Source organism: Homalodisca vitripennis, chromosome 7, assembly GCF_021130785.1.
Source record: "Homalodisca vitripennis isolate AUS2020 chromosome 7, UT_GWSS_2.1, whole genome shotgun sequence".
NCBI lineage: Eukaryota > Metazoa > Arthropoda > Insecta > Hemiptera > Cicadellidae > Homalodisca > Homalodisca vitripennis.
Window position 1 is genome coordinate 127,913,670 of NC_060213.1, and position 25,881 is coordinate 127,939,550.

Below are 25,881 nucleotides of genomic sequence, written 5' to 3' on the forward strand. Positions count from 1 at the left end.
TGTTCTGGCCCCTACCAAAGCTTTGAAACGCAATGAGCAAGTCCACCAATATGAAACCAGAAATGGGTTAAACTTTAACCTTCCTGCTCATCGCCTGACTCTGTATGAACGTAAGCCATCATAGGCCGGGGCGAGATTTTTCAACAATCTTCCTCAAGAACTGAAGGATGACAACCCAATGACTCTGAAGAAGAAACTAGTTAGCTGGTTCTCGAAGATGCCGTTTTATAGTGTCAAAGAGTACATGGACTGGCAAAATTGTAACCTAAACTGAAGACTTTGTAATTTAATTGTATTGACACCATTCCGACCTCCAAGACTGTGAATAAAGATTTCTGGGTACTTTGGGATTATACCGACCACACCCAGACATGAATCGCTATTTCACATTTCGTTTCTACTGATTACTAGATTAGCGTAGAGAACAATATTTCGTCAATATAAAACAGGAATTGTCTTATCGCAAACACCTCCCCATCCTCAGACAGAGGTCAAAGTCGAGCGTCTAGTAGATAACGTGATTGCAGAGTCTCGCCGCCCGTTCAGCTGGTGCATCGCTTTGTTGTACTTTCCGTGTTTTACCTCTACATTTTCTCCAAACACAAAAATTCAACAAAAACAAAACATTTACCAAACTAAACTTTTTATTAAAAAAACACTCAAAACTTGTTTTTATTCTTGATCACATTCCGCCACCCAAAATGCGAGTGCCTCCGGCCATCAGCGCGGGCTCCGGCAGCACCTTCGGTGCTGCCCCGCGCTGATGTCGACGAAAGAAAAACATCCCTCGAGATAGTACCTATCAGTAAAATATCAAATTCTAGAGGGGCTAATCAGAAATATAAATTGAAATTGTAATGGAAAGGCAATGATGTACCGTGCAAATCACGTGATGCCGCGCGGCCTGCCGTAATCAGGATTCTCGAGAAAGATAAGATAACAGCGACAACAATACCGATCACAATACCTGGAAAATGCTTGTAAGTTTGTAATTTTGTAATTGAAGAGTTGTTTTTTTTTCGTTTCTATCATGTTTGTTTCTATAAATTTCTATTTTTGTGTTCTTCATACTGGTGTGGTCGGTATAATCCCAAAGTACCGATTTCTGTATTCTGTATAAAACTAATTAATTTTACATAGAAAAGGGTCCGACAGAACTTATTTGCGTTGAAAAGCAACGCTTGGTCCTTCAACGTGTTTCAAATTGAGTATGTGGTGATTATTTACGTTATTTCGTAAGCAAATCATAATAATATTAGCTCATTCTTGTGAAAAGCTTAACATTTTATAGTATTGTAAATTTTAACTTTTATCAATTATGTTAACGGTTGACGTTCTTGTTAGATAATTTAGCACATTTAAATTTATCTCTAATCTAGATACAGTTTTTCCCTATACATACGTATAAGGAAAAAGAAAGAAAACCAAGTAAAACAAACAGACGCCCACAGTGAGCACTACCTATTACGGTACATCACATAAATACAATTGTTTTACTCATAACCAGAGCTTGACTACAAGGTAGCCCCAAGTATTAATAAACTTTGTAAATTGTCGTGATTTATTTAAAAAAGTATCTGCAGTATACCCAAAAGACTATTGGACATTTTGGAAGTGTTAGAGCCGTAATGACTACCATTTCATATTAGATTACAAAATAATAGCCAAGATCTTTGAAGTTGTAATATCATCTTACTTCTGTTTATAAGTGTTAAAAAATCTTGAATTTTCTCACCCTTTAATTGTAGCTTGTTGGGGGTAGGGTCCAATAAGCGGACCCGGTTTTTATATCGAAGAATATAATCATCGATACCTAATATTCGCCTATCGAATCATAGACTATCAATCGATATAAAAGTAATAACAATCATATGTTTAAATTAAAATGTGAATTTAATGATAACAAATAATAAATGAACATAACCAAAATCAGGGAAACTCATAACTTTAACTAAATGAAACAGAACGAAAACGTTTTTACTAAAGTTGGGTCCACCATTACCTTCTTTTTTGCATCTGAAGACGACCATGTTAGCTCCTCTGACAGTTACATTTGTTATCTTTCCACAAATATCACATAATGGATTCTTAGGTACTAACCCAACATCCTGAAGCCATAAAGAACATATTTTATCGTCTTTTAAAGCAATTTCGTGAAGCTTCCTAAGATTTACGGCCATTTTAATACACAATGTTACTTATGTGAAATTTAAAATATTACCTTAATTGTATTATTTGAAAGTGTTTACAGCTGTTCATATAGATTATTTAAGTTGTTAAAAAATAATTCATCAGTATCGATTGATCATATCGATGGTTATGATTAAGTAATATCGTTTGCCAATTTCGATATAAAAAACCGGGTCCGCTTATTGGACCCTACCCCTTGTTGGCTTTACACGGATTATAAATAAGACTTCATATTGGTTTAATCAGGGAAATAATGGATTTTTATTCTTCACAAAACTAAGTTCAGCAGCAGAAAGCAAATAATTAGTACCTACATGGACTATCCAAATGTTTAGGAAAATCACAAATGTACAATATATAAACAAATTTGGATCTTATATGTGCCCTGATATACTCAAAAGTTCATGAGCCTAGTTGGAAAAGAGCTATTTAAACATACATTCTGATATCTGTTTCTTGATCAAGATTTATTGAATTAAACTAAGTTTTAATCAGTCTCAAAAATGTATAACGTTAACCAGTCTGGTACATATTATGGCGTGCAGTTCAAGCACATTCAATGTACCAAAAGACGGGGAAAACAATCATAACAAGGATTTTGCTGATCCTAACATGTACACAAACGAAACTGGAAGTTTTAACTTCCTCTATAATAGTTCAACACTACAGGAGTATTTCGAAATTTCCGTTAAAACAAGTATGAGTTGAGGCCATAGAATAAAATTGAGTCTGGTTCAACATGGCATGCAATGTCAAATTCTATACTTCAGCATTAGGATTATAACGATGTTCGGCATTACTGTATTATGGAAAATGGGACTCTCCTCATTAACAGGCCGACATCTCCAAAAGTCACCAATGACTTCTATGTTGTTCTGTCAAAATGAAAACAAAACAAACAGAAACGGTTTAACCTATTGATGCTGTAAGAGTTAGTGGATAAGATATTAGACTTAATTTTGGAATGGGTGCAGTTAAGAGAGTGTAAGTAAAAATTTAGCCCTATACATTAAAATTATATGGTATTAAAAAATTAGACTGTCTATTTGATATCTGTCATTTAAATATATACATTTGTTAAGTGGTGATCTAGGTCTTCAATTAAAATTATCCTACTCCACAACTTGAAAAATTGTTTAGGGAACGTAACTAATGATAATTGTATAAGGTTTATTTTCTTAGCTAAGATCTTAGTTTATAAATTATCTTAGGGAAATGTGAAGTTAATAGGTGGAGAAGCAACCTACAAGTTTTGCATAATTAACCTATTTCTATAATCCTCCTGAATGAAACACTGTAAGGTTTCATGGGATGGAAATGCCAAATAAAGAAGTTGTAGGACATAAAAAGTGGAACTAATTTTCTTGTGTGGAGCAGTATTTATTTGTTGTGTACCTCAAAGGGGAGTCATGTGATCTAGTTGTGACTGTGAGTCAACCTCTACTGGTTTATGATGTTAGGCATTGCGGCATCTTTGAATATGTGAAATAGCATTCTGGGGAATTTTGACCCAAATAAACAACATCTTTATTAATTCATACCTCCTGAAAATAATATTAAAATCAGCTAACACGAGCCCCTCAGACCAACAGCAGCAAACTATGGCAGATCTATGGCAGAGTCCCGCACTGATGGCGACAAAAGAAAAACATCCCTCTAGGTAGGCTAGTACCCAGTCACTAAAAGATCAAATTCCAGATCCAGCCATTATTGCAAGCTAGAAAACAACTTTACAGAGCAAACAAATATTGTAAATTCATCTAACCATAAACCTACATACCCACCTGGTAACTTCTGATCGCATACAAATATCAGTTTCCTGATGTAAAAACAACACGTGATTACACGCAAACTTATACTTTCACTCAAAAACCACGATGACTAATTAAAGTAATCAAGAAATTAATTTCTTAATATTTTTAAACGCTTACGTAATCCACAATCAAACACATAAATAATCTTAGAAACTAAATGAAGGTAATTAGAGTTAACGCGCCACGGTAGTTGAATAATGGACACCATGGTTATCCAAAAGACTGAAGGTACTACAGGAGCTTGTGCTATACTAAGCTGTTCTTACTACAGAGTACTCCGATAAGCTATCGGATGTAGATAACGCTGTAAAAAGTAGATAAAAAGATGAACGGTACATAAATGAAACCACAAATTACATCTCTATTTCTAATTTTAAAAAGCATGGTCATTTTTATTTTTCATTGAAAACCATATAACTTAATACTTTTGTTCAGGAGGAGAAGCAGAATATGTTTATAATTTCGAAATTATGATTGGCAACTCCGGTCGTTAACTTCACTGATACCAAATCCTTTTTGGATAGACAATAAACAGTGGCATACATAATAATAATAATATTCATTCATTCCATTTTTTCTGTAACGCTCAGCCAAAGTCCATGTAAATCACATGCACCATCATCGAACTTGATCTTTCCAATGCAGGCTAGGATATAAATGAAGATACATGCTAATTTCCAAGTCTGTAACTCAATTTAATCTTGAGATGTCCTACAAAAGACAAACAGACGATTATTCTAGAAGTTGAATTCAGCCAGTCCGATGAGTGATAGCAAAGTATAAAATTTCTAGTTTAGGTACTTTGGTATTATGCAAAGTACTATTTTTGGAGCAGTTTTTTCTTACCGGAGAGCTAAAAAAATTACAATATTAGAAAGAGCAGACTTTATTTAGCTTACTGTTAAAATTACATGTCATTATGACTATCAGTTCTTGTTTTCTGCCTCCTAAAATGAAGTAATGTCGGTGAAAAGTAGACCACTCTGTCCCTATCTACTTCTTGTTGTTACCTGGTTTAAGCAGATTTAGATTTGGTTATCATAAATGTGTTAATAGTAATAGCAAAGTTAAAGATAACCTTTATGCGCGCACGCATGATATGAGCCTGAATTTGGGTACTATCTCGAGGGATGTTTTTCTTTTTTCGCCAGTAGTGTGAATAGTTCTGGCCCATTTTCAAGCATATGTTACATTTTTTTAAATTACGTTATTAATACAAAAAATGCATTAAAATATCAAGTATTATACATAATTTTTTCAAATAAAAACATGCTCTATAAGGTAAAGATAGCAAAAAGTACTCATCATATTTCATTTAGAAACAGGAAGGCGCCACATGGTGACTGATTCAGCTTCCTTTAATTTCTCATACTTCTCATAATCTTTGGAATTAGTAGGTATAGTTTTAGCTGATCAGTGCATAGAGGAATCCTCCCTATGTTTTACTTTACAAAGACCACAAATATTGACAACCATTTGCTCGTAACATGACAAAACAAAGAGGTATCACAGTGCAATGAAAAATGCAATGAGCACTTTAAAGTGATCATTTAAAGTAAACTAGTTAATCTGATGTTCCGTTCAGTTTCTGGTCAAAGACGAAAAATGTATTTTTAGGTATAATTGTCAATTAATTTTCAGGAAAAATGTTGAATGGGAAAAGAATCGAAGAAACCGTTTAAACTCTACATTTATAGAATTAAGCAAACTTCTACCAGAACACGACCCCACAATATCATTGAGTAAAGTTGAAATTCTCAGTAGATCAATCATATACATCAAGGAGTTGCAGGAGAAGAATAATAAATTGGTGAAGAGCAACTGCACTGACACCCAAGGTAAGTTCCTAAAGTAATAAAAATAATTTTTATTCGTTGTTTGAATTCTTCTAAATTATTGACAGTATTATAAATTACAGCACACATGTAGGTTACACAATTACTATTTTTTTTTTTTTTTTTTTTTTTTTTTTGACAATTTTATTTACAATCTGTTCAGACATTCTTTAGAACAATAAGTAAATTAGATAAAAATAATAAATTAACACGAGTTAGACTCTATCCAGCGATAGAGCTAACACAAAATAAACAAGAAAGTTTGAAATTAGAACCTAAGAGGTAAGTCCAGGATTGAGTGTCTCTTCAGACGTGTAACTGACGCACTATTATCAGGGCCGCATTTACAAATTCGGTGCTCCTAGGCCTACAGACCAAAGAGCGCACCCCCCCCCCCCCCAGAGGACTCTTGATTACAGACGTAGAAATCCAGTAAATTTCTTAATTACGTAATTTTGATGAAAAGATAATTACAAATAGTATGTATATATATATATATATATATATATATATATATATATAGGAGTGTTTTGAATAAATAAAAGCAATGAACCAACGAATGAGTCAACGTCGCACCCCGGACCTAGTTGACCTTGGCCACTCGCCCCGCCGAAGCGCCAACACCACCCGCCGCCGCAACTTTTTTCTTTTGTGTACTTTAAAATTTATGCGCCCCCTAAAATTTTGCGCCCTAGGTCTGGGCCTAGTGGGCCTATAGGGAAATGCGGTACTCACTATTATCCAACAGGTTCATCGCAAGATAGTTCGGATGAGAATACAGCTTGTCTTGGTACTTCTTGCTGTAGCGAGTTATTTCCTCTTTTACTGTGGGAATTTTGGTGTCTCTTGATGTATTAATTGATTAGTTATATACCACGGAGCTTCCAGGATGTTCCGAAGGACTTTAGGACTGAAAACGTTGGAGAATTTCGATGTTGGAGTTACTGGCTGTACCCCAAAGCTGTATACCATAAGTCCAAACAGGTTTCAAAATCACCTTGTATACTAACAACTTATTTCTTAATGATAATTTCGACCTCTTGTTTAAAAGCCAGGATATTTTTTTGAATTTTGAGTTTAAAAATAATCTTTTGTGCCAGATATGAGAACGCCAAGTTAGTCTTCGGTCTAGATGCATACCCAGATATTTCACTTCTTCAGATTGGGGGAGGAGGACATTATTAAGAGAGACAGGTGGGCAGTTAGCAGGCCTTGTTGTGAAAGTTACATGAGTGGACTTCGTTTCATTAACCTTTCACCCTCCATCTCACAAGCCACTCCGACAAGTCATCCAGCTCAGATTGTAGTCGTTGGGATGCAATTCCTGGGACTTCATGAGAGGCTAGTATAGCGGTATCATCAGCAAAGGTGGCCATGGTGACATCGGCTCGTACAGGTATGTCAGATGTGAAGAGGGTGTAGAAGATGGGACCTAATACACTGCCTTGTGGAACGCCCGCCTCAATTTTGTGGAGGTTGGAGTATTCATCTTGAAATTTGACTCGAAAAAAACCTGTTTGACAAATAGGACTTGATGACATTAAAGAAAGAATGAGGAACTAGTAGTTTTAATTTATAGAGGAGACCCTCATGCCAAACTTTATCAAAAGCCTGACTGATATCAGAAAAACAGCCGAGCAGTATCTTTTTGCTTCCAGATCTTCCTTCACTACATTGACCACACGATGAATCTGCTCAATGGTAGAGTGCTTCTGGCGGAAACCAAACTGATGGTTGGGGATAAGGTTGCCGCTATCAATAACTTGCTGAAAATCGTTTTAGAAAAAGCTTCTCAAAAACTTTTGAAGTCACAGGCAATAGACTTATGGGCCTATAAGAACTAACCTGATGTGGAGGCTTCCCAGGTTTAGCTACCATGACAATTTCCGATAAATTTCCACTGTGCTGGAAAATGCTCAATTCTCAATATTGCGTTGAAGACAAAAGTCAAAAACATAATAGCTTTCCTCGGCAGTTCTTTTAAAATCCTTCCTGTAATGAGGTCATACCCAGGAGCTATGTACGGCTTCAATTGTTTCACAATTATTTCAGTTACTTCAGAGGGAGTAAAGGGCTGAACAGGAAGTGGTAGTTGGATAGGTGATTCTAATAAGTATTCAATTTCTGGGTCAGGAGCTTGAGCTGAGTCACTGGGCTTGAACACATCGCGTAAGTGCGTAGCGAATACTTCAGCTTTCTCCTTGTTGTTCTTGGCCCAGCCACCATCTGGCAAGATAATCGGAGGAATCGGCACTCTTGGACTAGTCATGTGTGTTTAGTAGTTTTCCACATTGAATATTTCGTGTCTTCTGTAAGAGTTAGACTTGCAGTAAAAACCTGAAACCTTTCATTATTGAAGTTAGATAACAAACGTTTCAAATCCCGCGCCGCTCTATTGAAGTTGTTTTTATCACGAGGATTCCTGGAATTTTGCCAAATCCTACGAAGTCTTCTTTTTTGAGCAATCTTTTTCTTGATGCTAAGAGGGTAGTTCAGGCCATTAGTGGTTCCATTTCGTTGATGCGGCGTTGATTGCCAGCACACTTCTGGACTGTTCTGTTAAACAATTCAACAGCTTCATCTATTTCACCATTTGTCTTCAAGGAAACGTGTAAATGCAAGTTTTCATCAAGAAGAGATCGAAATTGGTCCCAGTCAGTATATTTAGAACTTAACCGCAGTGGACCCTCTGTAGTAATGACAGATGAACTTAAAATGAAGATCAATGGAGAATGGTCTGAGGATAAATCAAGGGACAAGATTCTACACGTGTGTACGTTTGGGAAATACCTTTAGTCACGAAGAAATCAAGCAAATCAGGAATTTTTAAGGGATCAGTAGGCCAATAAGTCGGTTCTCCCGTAGAAAAATATTGATAGTTATTGTCGTTGATAGTCTTAAGGAGATTACGGCCTCTGGGATTGTACAGCCGAGAGCCCCACAATGGTGTGTTTCGCATTAAAGTCACCCCCGCAATAAATCTACAACCCAAGGTATTGAAGAAGTCGCTGTATTGCTGGTATGAAACGTTATGACGAGGAGGGGTATACACAGGAAGATACCGTGAGTGGACCTGACCAGTCTTCAATCACAACACTGGAAGCTTGAATATAATTATACTTATAAGCAGGTATCTCATGGTGTTTTATACTATTTTTAACTAATACCGCACTACCACCATGAGCAGTATTATCTGGATGATTACAGTGATACAGAGAGTAAAAAGGAATTTTTGAAATGTGTCATATCTGTGAAGTGAGTTTTCGGAGATAAGCATAATATCAACTTTATGAAGACTCAAGAAATATTTTAACCTCTTGAGTATGGTTACTCAAGCCATTGGCGGTTCCAAAGTGCTATTCTATAAAAATTATTCATTTTTAGCTTCGAAATGACGGAAGACAATAGGTTCATTAAAGTACCTATCTGTTCAGCCTGTTGTATCATTATTTTTTCAAATTTGCTGAAAAAGTCGTTAAGTGTTTTACTTAAAGCGTTTGAGTACTGTTATCTTCAGACATCGAGTTGGATGCCACCTGTGCATATGATCGTCCCGGCAGGATTCGAACAGTGGATGGACTGGGAGGTCTTACCACTTCTTGGGCTCCCGAGGTGATTGATCATGAGTTTTACTTTCAGGTACCTTGGGTCTGATCGGGGGAAACGATTTTGTTTAAGTTCGCGGTACACAGAACAACCTTTGTAGTTCGCCGGGTGGTTCCCCTCACATAGAGCGCAGGTGGGTGGGGTTATCACTGGATTTCAAACATGCCCGTGTGTCATGGTTCTGACCACATTTAACGCACCTGTAAGGGTGCCAGCAATACGTTTTGGTGTGTGTCCATAACTTTGACATCGCTTACACTGAACGATCTCGGATTTCCTGAGCGGTGGTTCAAAGGTAATTTTTGCATTAAGGAGGTACTCGATATTAAATATATCTTTGTTACACAGATTTGGTTCCAGATCAACAAAGAACATTGAAAGAGGTGCTTTGGTTTTATGCTGTCTCAATATTCATTACGTTGCGAACCTGGAACCCACAGGATTCAATAGCAATCTTGATGTCCGCAACATCAGTGGAAAAGTGCATATTTTTTAAAACCACGCGATATGCTTTCTCTTGTTTGATTTGGTAGGTATGAAAGGTGACCTGCAGCTCTTTTAGTTTGTGCACCAGCTTCCGATAACCGTCAATAGTTGTTGTATTAACTTTGAATTTGTTTTGGCTGAGGCATTTAAATGTGTAGTTGTCATTTGGGATAACAGTTTCAATAGCGGTTACCATGCTCTTAACGTTTACAACGTTGGGTACGAAGATCGGAGGTGGTTTATCTTCGCCAACATGAGACGGCGGCGTCGTTGTGGTGCTCTCATCCATCGTATTTGACCCTCCAATAGCATCGAAACGATTATTTGTAGTTAATGAGAAGCTACTTGGGTTTGAACACAATTTCTTCTTCGATATGTCGGGACCGTTCGAAACCAATTTCCTAGGTCTTTTGAATGAACCAGTCACTGTTTGCCAGTGGATGCCGTCATTACTTTCTTTCTCCTCAGAGTTTCGGGAGTTTGGAATACCTGTAGATATTACTGCTGTCTGATTATAACTGTGATCATGTAGAACATGAGCACTATCATCAGTGAAAGCATTTTCACAACTGGAACCTGTTTGCATCATGAGAGTCTACAAAAAACGTAAACAATCAAAACATAAACACAAACAAGACAAGGTTATGTAACAGGAAGAACAAAAAACATTACATTACGAACAGTAAAACTACATCAAAACTATTATCAAAATAAACGAAAATCAATTAATAACAGTCCTTATTATCAGTTTGTGAACTATTTCACGAGAAAAAAGCAAGTTTATAACAAATTTCACAGAACCAAATACAATACATGTTCACCAAATAACAAAGTCAGCTGATCTCAATTACTATTTACAACTAAGAGCAACAACTGAAAGACAAAAAACTAAGTGTGAAATAATTTGAGGAAAAAAATGAATTCTGAATAAAAATATATGTTGCAAAAGTTATGTTATCTGTATTAAAAACTTCATCAATGCTAAAAGAATGGGTTTTTAAGAGCCAAGAATAAAATCTACTTTTAAATTTAGTTGTTTCGGGGTACAAAGTAATATTAGGTTTTAACACATTAAACATTTTCAGAGACAAAAGGATGTGGCTACTAATTAAGGTCATAGGCCTACTTAGACAGTAATATCCAATGTCACAGTAATATACAGTGTCACGTTTTTGCTGGTATCATAGTTATGACAATCATGATTAAATTTTAATCTATCTTTGGTGTTTAAGGATGTACATACTGAGGTCAAATAAGTAAAAATAGTAGTAGTAGGTACAGTACAATACATGGGGCCATATTCTATACATACCGATGGGCCATATACAGATAATTATTAACTTCATTGTGGTAGTTAATATTATTGTTTTCTATGTAGACATTTATGATAACTGTACATCTTAAATGTCATTATTACATTGTTTTCTTGCTCTCTAAAACTTTTTGGGAAAAACCATTGTGCAACTTTAGCTATGGTAGCCACCACTTTATCAAAGGAGAACTGTGTAAATGATCTTGGAACATTAATGTCGTTGGACTTCAGACCAGACCGTCAAATAAACCACGTTTGTAATAGAGTGTCAAGAGCACGGGGGTTAATTTTCCATGCTGCCAAGCATGGTATAAGTGTTGAAGCTATGAAGATCCCCTACATTTCTCTCTAGAAGTATCAAGGAGAGCAATAGTGTGTTTTGGAGTCTTTTCCAGTCTGGCCACATCGATCAGCTTGAGAAAATTCGGAGTTGTTTCCTAAGATTTGTTGCCTTCAGATTGGGATACGGCTACTCTACTGCCCCCATGGATCTGGCGGCTAAATATTTAAGTCTTAGATCACTGGCTTCCAGGATATAACAGGCGGATGCGGTCTTCCTCAAGAAAATTATAACTGATGATATTAACTGCCCTGATCTTCTGGCTAAAGTTGATTTCAGAGTGCCAACATCCACCCACTCAAACGACTTCTTCTTTCATGTCTGCAGTTCAAAATCATATTTATATAATAGGTCTATGCCAAGGCTACATAGAACTGGAAATGAAGTAACTAAATCACATGATTTCTTTCTTGACAGTGTAAAGTCCCTCAAGCTTGTATTTTTAAAGTGACAATTTGTTGATGTTAATTTATTATTTAAGTTTTTATCACTTCTTGATTAATAATTGTTGTTATATTTATAATTTTCATGTTTATGGCTTTGTTGTTTTCATTATTGTTTTTACTCGTGCTTGATGTATGATTATAATATTGTTACTTGTTTGTTTAAACTGAACTTTTTCCTAAAATTTTATAAGATTTCTTTATGTATTATACATTATTATCTGTTATAACATGGTGTTTACCATGAATAAATAAATACGGTGTGAAAGACTATCAAAACACTGAGTGTACATTCAGCTTTTAATGTATTATGTATGTTTTGAAAACCACTGAGCTACGTGGTATATATCCTGTCAGGGACGGTTTTGTACAAGGTAATCTTTATTCGTCTTTAATTATGCACAAAAGCATTAAGCATACTGGGAGAAATAGGGCCCAGAGAGAATTGCAGGAGTATTTTGAGTATTATAAGAAGTGAGAAATATTACAGTAATAATATCTATTCATATTCTGACAAGTACTGCAGAGTCTAAGATCCTCCAAATCAATCTGCACTGCCCTTACAGCATATGAATGAAAGATTGTACACTACCAGTCCATTGAACAGCGAATCTGAAAAGTCATATGCTGGAATAATATTGTTCAATAAGAGTATGAAATGTCTGAAAGGATTGATATCACAGGAGGTACAATATGAATATGATACCTCTGTGGGAAACAGAAAGTTTTACATACCAAAAAGTAGTCTACTCTGGCTTTTCACCTTATTCAATTTAATACTCTCATAGTACATTAACAACTGTACACCACTATCACTTTTCCTAATTTGATGAACTGTAGTGTCCCAGCTTATCACCCCAGGGACTTGTGTTCAGATCCTAGTTCAATCATTGTGTTTTCACATGTTAACAAATACTCGTCCGAGTCTTATCTGAATTAATGTGATAAATGGTTCTGAGCTAGAGTTTCAAGTCAGCTATTCTCAAAATAATTTATCTTAAAGATATTGTTAATAAAGTAAGGAAGGCTTGCAGACAGTAAATTACATTCAAGGAGTTTTCCACAGCGACCATTGGGTATAGTTTTTCACCACTGCTGACAAAAATTTAATTACAGACCGCACTTCATATCCAGTGTTATTCTGAAGGACATCATCAAGCAAGTCTGATTACATACAGAATCGTAGAACTAAGATGGTAGCAATACCTCTCCCTCTTCTTCCACAATGGCAATATACAGAATAAAATATTTTCTGGATGGTCCTCCTCTGTTGTTTGTTGTCAGTAAAAACTGGGTTTTTACAGATTTCTTAAGATAATATAAACTTTAGAATTCCACTAAAGAACATTAAAAGAAATAACATTTTAACTCATAAATGAAAAAGGTAATATGAACAGGGGACTACTTTTTATTAATGAATTGGAATAATTATTAAAGCAAGGTAAAAGACACAACACATAATCAATCAATCAATAATATCTTTATTTACACATTCATCAAGAATGGTTACAGAGTCAATGTATACACTAAAATTAATGTAATATAAGGTTAAGTTATCAAGTTTAAAACCACAGAAATGCAAAGGGGAAAATTTTTTTGAATGAACATAAAAAAAATATTGTTAGACAAATTTTGTAAGGTAAAACAATAAAACATCAGAATGAAGTCTTATGAGCATTATAAAAAAGTGTTAGTGTTTGTGTATGCCATTAATATGATTTTTATAGAGTTGTAAAAACTATGGTCATACTATTTTGAATGTAGTAAAGTAGAAGTTCAACGTCTACCTTTAAAACTGAAGCTGACATGTTTTGTAGTGTTGGAGATGGACTCACTGAAAACACAAATTAGTGATCTGCGTCAGAGAAATCGTGAGTTGACAGAACTACTTCGTTCGCAGAAGTCTCCCCTGCCCTTCACCCCCCCTCGCAAGTGGGTGGGAAAGTTGACGAGCAAGTCAGGTAAGTTACTGCAAAATTGTAACCGAATGTAGAATCAAAGAGATGCTCAATTTTAGAATGAACAACGTCAGTGTTCCACCTTCGCTAGTAGGTGTGTTATGTGTTGTTTGTGCTCTTGTCTCCTGTGCAGTTGCATCACTTGGGTTCATATTCTCCGGTCTGAACTTCGTACTTTTGGTGTACCCGTCAGGGATCACTTAAACATTTAAGCAGTCCAATGCCACACTTTTTAGTTTTTAAGTTCTTTATGTATTAGTCAACACACTGCAAGTGAAGAAGAGAGTAGATTTCAACCCTCAAAACACAGTGTTATATTTTTTGTTATATATAACGATGGTAAATGTCAGAAATCTTACTATTCTGTGGCCATTTTACTTCAGAAATGATTTCTGTGATACACAAAACCTGACTTCCGAGTCTATAGACGATATTCATAAAAATTAGTAGTTTAAGCAATTCTAGATAGCTATGAAGTATTAGTAGAAAGTGATCTGCGATCCAATAGGTCTGCAAATGCCAGAAATCCAGAAACAGTTTATTTCCGAATTTTTATATAAAATTTCTCAAACTACTACTGCAGATCATTTCCCAACGTTTGTTGGAAGAAGAAATAAACAAAGATCAGTTGTATACATAGACCATCAGTATACGTGGGCATGTCGTACGGTTGTCTAGGGATGCCGCGCCTTCATCGTAAAACGAAACGTTCATAAAAGAATAGCACTTGTTTTTTTAATTGATTTTTAATGCAATATACAATCCAATTTACTTTCCGACGGTCATCAATCAATACATGTACACATTCACAGAATTTTTGTAGATTATAATGGACACAATAAACTAAAATAAGACAATATGGATGTGTTTACTACAATTCTGTCGGTAAAGACATATATGTATGCTGCGCTGAAGAGTTAATTGAATCCATGCAGAGAGATCACTAGTAAAAAATATGAAATCCCAATGGGTAAACATGTATTCTTAGTTTAATTTGATGTTTATTTGTTTAATGTAACTAACTTCAAAAATAAGAATTGTAAAGGTTACATAACAGTTTTAATTACTCTGTTTTACATCAGTTTCAGAAGCACAGCTCAAGATTGAAGTTACCAAAGAAAAATCCGCAAATGTTAAACGGCCCACGAAAAAGAAACCTCTTAAGAATAAAAAGAAGTCAGCCAAAAAAACTAAGCCTAATAGCGAACCTTCGTCAGTGAAAATAGTGGAGATTCCATCGAATTCAATGAAAAACACAACGAAAAACGCACCATTAAGGGAAATAAATAACACACAAGCAAACAGCAGCATACTGACTCGGACAATCACTTTACCGTGTACCACTATGTCTTTGGTGCTGTCGAATACCAAGACGAGCTTAGTGACCGCAGCCAAGCCTAGCCTTCTTGCTCCTATCATGGCTACAGGAATACAGCCAGTGTTGCAGCGCAATCCGAGTCTCAGCACCCTAGGACCTGGCACCCTCATCATGCCAGACGGAAGGATCATGCCTGTACCGCCCCATCCGGCCCCCACTGTCCTGACCGTCGTCAACAGTCCAGCCAGCCAACCGGCAGTCATCGTCATGCAGAATCTTACACCTGTCAAACCGGTCCAAAAGAGTCAGCTGAGGCCTATCGTACCAAAACTGAAGCGGCGTGACACCACTAAGACAACGTTTGTTAACAAGGTTCCTATACCGGCCATTAGTACTCAGAGACTGTCGAACTTTGTGAGCAGTTCCTCGGTGAAAACGAAGACAGTTCAGACGAAAACCGGTAAGAAAGTTGTCAACAAAAAGAAAGTGGTTGTTAATAAAGAAATTTGTGAGAAATCCATGAGTGGAAATTCTAAAGCAAATGAAGTAGCAGCTGTGAAACCAAATGATGAAAAACAACAAGAAGTAGTGAAACCAACTGAAAAGGAAAATTCTGAGAGTATCAAAATCGATAAAAATATACCTGCACAAATAAATCTTGAGCAGAATACAAAGGAATCGAATGAAAATGACTTGGAGAAAGAACACAACATAAATTCTACTAAAAGGAAATCAGTTGAAGATAATGAAAGTATTGAAAATAGTAAGCGGCAAAAAAGTGATGACAGTAATATTACCATCAATAGTTCTAATAATGGAAGTATTCCTAAAAACACAAATGAAATTTCAAAACCAGACGATGGTAAGTATTTAGCAAATGAGCAATATACTTCTGAAAATGTTCAACCTCTAGAACAGGAATTGAATATTAGTAAAGAGGTAGAGAGAGAAAACGCATCAGCACCAACAACTATAGTTGTTTTGAAAGAAAAAGAAACTATTGAAATAATTGACAACCAAAATAATATTAGTGCAGAAAATAAAAAAGGTTGCACTCTAGGAAACCCGAACAATGGTAGTATAATTAACATAGAAACTGAAATGACAAATAACAAGAATGTTCCATGTGAAATACAACGTACCAATGAAAAATCTACTGTTGAAAAAACAAATATCAGCACTGAAGATGCCAATAAAAATATTACAGAAAATGTAAAGAATTTACCTTTGCAAAATAGCAAATCAACACAGATATCTTCTGGTCAGTCAAATTGTCAAGTAACTGCACCAAAACCAAATGAACCCCAAAATGTACCTCAAAACATCTCAAGTGGTAATGAAAAGAAAGATGATTCAGGAAAAACTAATACTATTGAGAGTAAAGATATGCCACTACCTAAATCTGTCATCCAAGATGATAGTCAAGAACTAACAAATCTTTTCCCTACCGACCCAAAACTCCAGTCTTGTCCAGAAAACTTGTTTAAAGATACAGACTTCAGAGATCGTAACTTGTTCATGCCGATAGGTCACTCGTATATGGATGAAGTTCGACTCTCTCTTCCTCACTCAGACTTTTCCAATGATTTGTTTTCTTCTTTGCAAGTTCCAACCGGTGGTCAGCATCCAGAGTCCATCTCACCTACGGCTGCTTTCCTCCTGGCCTTCCCTCTGGTGACCACTTCTAAAACTTCAGAGTTGATTGCAGAAACCGAGGCTGGTGATAGTCAGCACGCAACACCGACCACCATCTTACAGATCGGCAATATAGACCCTCCTGGCAATGATTTGTACCATCAGACTTCTCTTACGATAGAGAACAATGTGAACAATATGCAGGACACCATGAAAATAAACAAACCATGTGATAACGTCAAGAATGATACGACCAAACAAATGAAAGGTGTTGAACACTATAATAAATTTCAACAGATGGAAATGAACGAGTTGATACGAAATGAAAATTTCTCAAGGAGCAACTGCAAGGAGAAGAAAACCTTTACTGGATTGCAAGAGCAAGATTTGTTTTTATCGTGCAACAAGAAAAGATCAACTGGAAGAACTTGTGATTATCCAATGCAGTCAGAGAGTATATCTCACTTCTTGGAAAAACCTTTTGAGTTTCCTCCAAACAATGTGAGACATAATAACTCAGTTCAGAACCCTCCAGTTAATCAGGGCAGACAAGTCGCAAGCACCAACAATCAAAAGAAAAATCTGCTTCCTCCGGAAAATATAATGCAGCATCAAAATACATATAATGTTTCATCCCAACCATATTCGTACAATTCATTCACAAGTGGACATGAATTTTCTCTTCCAAATTCAAACTATGTTCCAACTAATCGATCTACGAATGAGACTTCAAAACCGACACATACATCATCAAATTTCAATTCAATATCTTGGCAAACATCTTCCGTCACTACAACAACTAACTGCAATGATTACTCAACACCCTACTGTGCTTACCCTCAAAAAACATGTACAAACCCGCCTAACAAAAATGTGTCTCAAAAGCTCCAACAAAATCACTTTGAAGACCAAAGACTAAAGGAAAAATCCACTTCAACGAACAACTCTTTGCCTAAGTTCTCTTCAAATTTTCAATTCAACAACCGTTCAAATCAAGACATTCACAATTATCCTCAGACAAATCAAACAGAAAATATTAACTATAAAATTGAAACAAAGACTAAGAAGCAGAAAACAAACTCTCAAAGACCTCCGGTGAACTGGATGACCACTCCCGATATAAGGCCAGTGTTACCAGATCCTAATATAGCTCCAATACTTCCGGACGTAATGTTTCAACCTCAAAAGGAATTAGATTTCAACTCAGCTGCCAACAATCCCATGTTGAATACTTCTAATAACATCACTCCCTTTAACATTTCCTCCTCTGTATCCAACAACCCACAAACGTTCTATCCCAATTCTCACTTCTCTGGAATCGACTTTCAATTAGACTTTGCTCCCTTCCCAGAAATAACTTCTAATAAACCACCAAGAACTTCAGCCACGGTATCCAATTGCCAGCAGAATCCCCACCATTATTCTTGGTCTCCGAGCAAGTCTTCCATCCCTTTACTCCCGCACATCGAGAATCATATGATTCCTTCAACACTTCCCACACTGGTTGGAGACCTGGCCTTGGGAACCACTACACCCTCAGGACCTATAGATGCGTTTAAAAATTTAAGTATGCCCACCACTCCATTCAACATAGAAAACCAAGTCAAGAAATGTGACCCTAAGCACGATGTACAGAAATCCATCACTAGTAAGTCTCCGGAGAAAGTATGTTTTTCAACAACAGAGAGACGTAACAGCAACAGGAACATGATAGACTATTGCCAACAGAAAACACATTCGCATCAGAGCACCAATACGACATCAAGTTTCTTATCAGTGAGCCAGCTCGTGGATCAGGTCAAGTCAGAACAAAACTCGTCAAGAAGGGCTGGAAAACAATCGGTAGCAAGCAAGAACAGTGCAAACATTCAGAAGAGAAATATGAGTAACCACCAAACGGATAAAACAACCCACAACAAAATGACAAATAACATGACCATTGCAAACTATCACCCTTCAAATACGATAAACCCAGTGATGACTAACCAGAGAAAACCTGATATCCAGTCGGTGTACCAGGACAACCACAATACAGGTGTTGGGTTTAACAATAACGTGGGCCCACCTCCTTGGCAGAATAACAAGACTCACCGGTCTTCTCATTATAAAGGTAGCTACAGTGCTGAGTCCCTGATAGGTGAACCCGCACCATCGGCACAAGATCACACTTCGGAACTCCCTCCGTTCTCAATGGCAAACCAGTACAACCACACCACAATAGTGTCCTCTGCGAGCTACTTAAGTGCAGACTTCTCTCACCAAAATGTACAGCCTCTGGAATTCCATCAGCACCAAAACTGCTTCAACTTCCCTACGCACAATTCACACTATTCTTCTACTTCATTTTTAGAGAACGACTACCACGTCGGTTTGGATCCTCTCTACAATTTCAATCCTTCGTCAAGAAGTTCCACCAGTTGTCAGACCTCTCACGGTGTGAAGGACTCGCGCACCGTTCCTAACAAACGTAACCCTTCAGCCAAACGAAGGGAGGAATTTCCTCCCCCTCAGCCACAGTTTTTACAAACCTCCCAAGTGTACCCAATGGGTGCCAGAGCCAAGTGTCCCCCTCCCCCAACCCACTGCCCTACCACCTCCTCCCCCTCTCACCAAGGCACTACGTCACTCACCAACTTCAATTTGAGCACCATCTTTCCAGAGATCAATGATAAGGTAAGTGAACATTCTCTTTGAAATGTTTCCAAAAATTATAAATTTTATTAACCTGTAATATTGTAAACTGCAATGTTTTGGAGTTTTAAATGAATTAAAATTTAGAAAAGCTGATAAATTTGAGAGATTAGTAGGTTGAATAATCATTTTCCAACCATATTGCTGAATTTAAACTGTTTAGTGACCAACATACAAGTTTTTAAGTAAAGGCCGTTCTGTATATACGTGAAAAACGACGATTGATTTTGTCAAGACTTGATATTTGTTTAGAACAACTGTGCTCAGTTGCGGCTCTGTAGGTAATCCGTACAGTCAGTTCTGTGTTTTTAAAATGTTCAAGATTACCAAATTGCACACCCCAATTTTTGGTGAGGTTCAGTCAGTGATACGTGTTTCATAGCAAGAAACCTGTCTAATAAATTTGTGAAGGTGAAATGTGTAAGGGGTGAGAGACTTCAAAGAAGTCCATGACAACATCTACGATGAGACCTTTTCAATCACCCATATTTCATTACAAATGGTTACTCACACAGCGGTTCTTGAACATGAGAAAAACATCATTAAAAAAACTTTACTAGGCTGTAGCTTCTAAACAAGTAAGTTATACCAAAATTTCCAAGAATAAAATGTTTAAAACATTGTTTTATATCCAAAATTGCAAGAAAATGAGTGACAAAATTATGAAATTCTAAAATATTTTGAATTGTCACTTGAAATTAGGTGAAGTTGAAGTAACCTCTGGTGGCACAGATAACATCGACAATGTATACTATTGGCTGAGTGTTAGCAAAGTCTATCAATAAATGGTCTGCTGGTGAACATTTTTACATTTTTCTTATGGTTATCCATGATGCCACCTAGAATATCACAGAGTAAATAAACTTGTAAACAAACTTACTAACTTACTTGTATTAAAAACATTCCTTACACAATTAAATTCTTGAAATATTTTCCCCTTGCTACATTCAATATTTTCAAACAGGAACAGCCAATAATAAGCAATCATGGGCTAAAAATGTTTTCAGCGGAGCATCTGTTGACTGAAGATCGCTCTCCCAAGCGAGGCCAAAGTATTTCAAGAATATAATATGTGTTTTGACACAGTGTGAATCTTAAGACTTTGATGTTAGTTATGAAACCGGCAGTGTAAGCCTACAAATCTAAATAGCCAATGTGAATCCGTTACAGAGAGCAGTTCAAGGAACAAATTCGTTCCACCCGAGTGTAAGCAAACACAGTGAACCTACTGGTAGGCCTCCTGATTACTTCAACCCCAATCTGACTCCTCAGGTAAGAGCGATCTAGAAATATTCTCTCCTTTACATCTATCATGTGCGTTTGCCAGTTGTCGAAATTTTGCTTTCTACATTCTTTTTGCTGACCAATGCTAAAAAAGCAAATGAAAATGTGGCCGGAAAGCGCTTACATTTTGTTTGCATTTTAAAAATCGTTGTTATCGCCAAAAGTTCAATTCATTTCGATAGACACGTACATCTATATCCATATACCGCTTCACACACATCACCATACGAAACGACGCATAGAGAATAACGTTGGGTTTTGATGGCATGACACGCATCCCAGTTTAATTCCTATCGGTCTTAAATCAATACTTTTACACATTTCTGATTATTTGCAACACCTTTCTGAATTTTTCAATGTACACAATAAACTAAAATAAGAAAATATGGATATCCGTATACCACGATTATACTGATCTCGATTGGTATGGACATTCCCATATGCCATACTATAAGAGATTATTTTCTAGACAAAGTAACTATTGATAGTTAGGCATTACTCATCTTACCATATTTTCACCTCTGTCTATCTCTGTGTACTTCATAAAAATCTGCCTATTTGCCTATTACTGTCCAACCATTAATACATTATTTTAACTATTTCCTAATTGTAAACAATTAACTAATAAATATGGAAAAAACATTACAACGATTGTACTCAGTTCATTATACAGTATCCATAAAAAAATGTATTTGCTCGTATAAAATATTCATCCAAAGAATCACGGTTTTGTAAAGAACCGTACTGTAATAAAATTTTAAGAAAGAAACTATTAAATACTACAGTTTTGTTTATTATTTTACCTGCCATGTAATAGATAGACTTCAAATTTTCTTGTAGAATTAACTGGGTATGAGACAGAGTGATGTCTTATTGGAAAAGAACACTAACCATTATTTATAGAACTGATGTTACATAAAAATTTACACAAATTAAAAAAATGTACAAACTTGGTAAAAAATAATTATTTATGTGATGGTAATTGGAGTTTTTGTGTATATTATTCTTTTGAATAAAAAAATTGTGCTACACCTTATTATACTTAAACTATAGTATATTTTGAAAATCAGGAAAAAATATTGTTTTATAATGTGTATATATATATATATATATATATATATATATATATACACAGTAAATCAAAATCCAAAACAAAGAGCAGACAGAATTTATTTTTTCTACGTGATTAATGTGAAAACAAAAACCTAGTTTTGAATCTAAAAAAAGGTCAGGGAGACTTATTAGGCCATCATTTGGTAAAATTAATACAGTATTATATTCATTAAGCTTTAGGCAATTTGTAACAAACATTATTGACCCATTAAAGCACTCAGGTCAGGTTGTAAAGACTGCAGATCTATCCCAATGACCACAGCTGACGTATCATCTGCATATCACTTGTAAAGTAACAGATCATTGTATTTATATTGCAAAGAAGAACAATCACAAATAAAATATAAAATTAAGCCCAAAGTAGAATCTTGTGGGTAAACAATCTCGCTTATTTTTCAATCAGAGTTTTGCCAATTATCAAATAATTAACATAAGGTTAACATTTAATCCTTAAAAAAATTTATTGTTGTTCAGATGCAGCAACTAGGGATACCAGCTCCACCCAACGTTCCCTCTGCCAGTTTCACCAACTTGGGACCTCCTGCAGGCAACTTCAGGCCACAGTGAACGGCTAGCAACTAGGGATGGCTCCACCGAATGTTTCCTCTGTCAGTTTCACCAACATTGGACCTCCTGCAGGCAACTTCAGGCCTCAGTTAACAGCTAGCAACTATGGATGCCAGCTCCACCGAATGTTCCCTCTGTCAATTTCACCAACTTGGGACCTCCTGCAGGCAACTTCAGGCCACAGTGAACGGCTAGCAACTAGGGATGGCTCCACCGAATGTTTCCTCTGTCAGTTTCACCAACTTGGGACCTCCTGCAGGCAACTTCAGGCCTCAGTTAACAGCTAGCAACTAGGGATGGCTCCATTGAATTCCCTCTGTCAGTTCCACCAACTTGGGACCTCCTGCAGGCAACTTCAGGCCTCAGTTAACAGCTAGCAACTAGGGATGGCTCCACCGAATTCCCTCTGTCAGTTTCACCAACTTGGGACCTCCTGCAGGCAACTTCAGGCCTCAGTTAACAGCTAGCAACTAAGGACGGCTCCACCGAATTCCCTCTGTCAGTTCCACCAACTTGGGACCTCCTGCAGGCAACTTCAGGCCTCAGTTAACAGCTAGCAACTAGGGATGGCTCCACCGAATTCCCTCTGTCAGTTCCACCAACTTGGGACCTCCTGCAGGCAACTTCAGGCCTCAGTTAACAGCTAGCAACTAGGGATGGCTCCACCAAATTCCCTCTGTCAGTTTCACCAACTTGGGACCTCCTGCAGGCAACTTCAGGCCTCAGTTAACAGCTAGCAACTAAGGATGCCAGCTCCACCCAATGTTCCCTCTGCCAGTTTCACCAACTAGGGCCTGCAACAGCAACTTCAACCAACAGTGAATGGCTAGCAACTAGGGATGCCAGCTTCACCCAATATTCCATCTGCCAGTTTCACCAACTAGGGTCTGCTACAGCAACTTCAACCAACAGTGAATGGCTAGCAACTAGGGATGCCAGCTCCACCCAATATTCCATCTGCCAGTTTCACCAACTAGGGTCTGCTACAGCAACTTCAACCAACAGTGAATGGCTAGCAACTAGGGATGCCAGCTTCACCCAATATTCCATCTGCCAGTTTCACCAACTAGGGTCTGCTACAGCAACTTCAACCAACAGTGAATGGCTAGCAACTAGGGATGCCAGCTCCACCCAATATTCCATCTGCCAGTTTCACCAACTAGGGTCTGCTACAGCAACTTCAACCAACAGTGAATGGCTAGCAACTAGGGATGCCAGCTTCACCCAATATTCCATCTGCCAGTTTCACCAACTTGGGGCCTCCTACAGCAACTTAGCCTACAGCAACGGCTAGCAACTAGGGATACCAGTTTCACTCAATATTTCCTCTGCCTGTTCCACCAACTTGGGGCCTTTGCAGGTCTCTAGGAATGTTTTCATTTTTAACTTGACTGATCAGTTATATTTAATCTATTTTTTTCATATACAGATAATATAATAGTAATATTTTGAAATATCAATAACACTTATGGGAGAATTTGTATTGTAAAAGTGCCACAATAATCAAAAATTAGATAAGGCTTTAAAACCTAACTATGATTCAAAATTTGGTCCAACATTGTCTCTGTACATATTTGCATAATTTCTACACTATCATCAGAGGTATGCAAAGTCTACATTGTATGTATGTACGTGTGAGACACACAAATACGTGAATGGTTTCAATTACGTTTTAACACAAAAGTGTTTTATTTTTTAATCAAAATTAAATATGAATTACAGGAGGATTGTTATTCAACTAGGGCTCATGCAATGTTTAAGCATTTAATTAATATGCTACAATTTTTTTTAAGGAGAAGCCGATCCTTTTAAGCTTTATTCTGCCCATCCTGATGGCCCAATGGCCTGTACGAGGATCTTATCAAACAGAATAAGGGGGAGAGTCAATACAGTTCAAGATCAATGGTTCTGATAAAAAGTGCAAGAGGCACAGACAGAATTCGAACCTGCGCTATCTCAAACTCAAAGTCCAACGTCTTAGACCACTCGGCGATTGGCACTCCCAATTGGTGAAAATCTAATCAAAATTGTTGAAGCCATAAAGCAAAATGTTGTGTTGGGAAAAAACCAAAGTTTTTCATAAAAAATAGAATTTAAAAAATCATTTTGAAAACTTGAATTTGTAGAGGTTTGCAATTTGTAACATTTTCTTATGTAATCCAATCAACCAAAACAATTGAAAAATAACCAAAATTGTGCTCTTAAAACTTGACATCCAAATAAAAAATAATTGAATCACAAAAAGTGAGGGCTCTGTAGTGTAGTGATAACATGTTTACCCGACAATTGAGAGATTCAGGTTCATGGCGGAGCAGGTACTTTAAAAATGTGAATCGATCTGTATTTAAATCAGATTAGACTATTGTTATTTATACGAATTCAATGCAAAATTTCAGAAATGGATTTCTCATATAGTGTAAAGGGAGGAAAGTTATTATCATTATATTATAATGAATTTACATTACATTATTATTATAAGGCCCGGAAATGCATGTTTACAGAGTTATTCAAGTTTTCAATTAAGTTCACTGTAACTTTGTAATGGCAGCTAGAACGTTCAAGATTATTTATGGTACTGTACAGACCTATAAACAATTAATAGAATTTTTGTAATACATAATATAATAATCGTTATTATTTATGTTTGAGATCAAAATAGAGTTAGTTTCATTTTATTGAGTTTAAAATTAATAGTATTATTTGATTGTGATTATGGATGGTTTTGATTAGAAAATTGAAATATTTGTACGATAAATTTTATTTTCTTAGAATGTTGTTTTTAATATATAACTACTTGTTTAGATTATGATTTTATAGTATCCTTTTTATTTAATATTCACCTGGATTTAGTTTATTCCCTTTTCCAATGAAATTGGACCTACATTTCTTTAGTACCTGTAATATATTTTTATTCTAGTCATACTATTTATATTGAATACTGTACTGTATTATACTGTAAAGTGTACTATATTGTAAATTTACTGAGATTTACTACTGAAGATTTTTTGTTTTTTATGTATATTATATTGTTATACAAAACATCAGCAATAAAGCTATTTTTGTTCTGCTGTTTTATTATTATAGTATATTCATTATTTAGAATGTTTGCCTGTTAAAGACTGCAGTAAAACATAAAATACTCTAAATAAATAAATAATTAAAAACCCAAAACAATACATATACATGATATACTTATACAAAACTATACATGATTTAAAGAATGAATGACAAAGTATGCGTTTTTAACATTACTTGTATATTGTTCATAAGAGTAAGTTAGAGATTCTTT

General features: G+C 36.2%; 2 protein-coding genes across 2 annotated transcripts; both read left to right on the forward strand.

Moving 5' to 3' along the window:
- Positions 1-3,036: 3,036 nt before the first annotated feature.
- Positions 3,037-22,634, forward strand: LOC124366300. Its single transcript, XM_046822729.1, has 6 exons — positions 3,037-3,174; positions 5,646-5,842; positions 13,844-13,987; positions 15,067-19,610; positions 20,799-20,900; positions 22,500-22,634. Exons 1-6 carry the CDS (start codon positions 3,155-3,157, stop codon positions 22,590-22,592), a joined length of 5,100 nt encoding a protein of 1,699 aa, XP_046678685.1. The 5' UTR covers positions 3,037-3,154; the 3' UTR covers positions 22,593-22,634.
- On the forward strand, positions 22,610-25,667 carry LOC124366883. The gene is made up of 2 exons (XM_046823483.1): positions 22,610-22,820; positions 23,330-25,667. Exons 1-2 carry the CDS (start codon positions 22,610-22,612, stop codon positions 23,884-23,886), a joined length of 768 nt encoding a protein of 255 aa, XP_046679439.1. The 3' UTR covers positions 23,887-25,667.
- The last annotated feature ends 214 nt before the right edge of the window (positions 25,668-25,881 follow it).

What these genes read in the sequence shown, in the direction of transcription:
- LOC124366300 (XM_046822729.1), top strand. Translation starts at nt 3,155, where the DNA reads ATGGGTGCAGTTAAGAGAGT. An exon ending in AAAGTTGACGAGCAAGTCAG is followed by an intron (nt 13,988 to 15,066) that starts GTAAGTTACTGC and finishes GTTTTACATCAG; the next exon opens with TTTCAGAAGCACAGCTCAAG. An exon ending in ACCCCAATCTGACTCCTCAG is followed by an intron (nt 20,901 to 22,499) that starts GTAAGAGCGATC and finishes ATTGTTGTTCAG; the next exon opens with ATGCAGCAACTAGGGATACC.
- LOC124366883 (XM_046823483.1), top strand. Translation starts at nt 22,610, where the DNA reads ATGGCTCCACCGAATGTTTCCTCTGTCAGTTTCACCAACATTGGACCT. An exon ending in CTCCACCGAATGTTTCCTCT is followed by an intron (nt 22,821 to 23,329) that starts GTCAGTTTCACC and finishes GTTAACAGCTAG; the next exon opens with CAACTAAGGATGCCAGCTCC.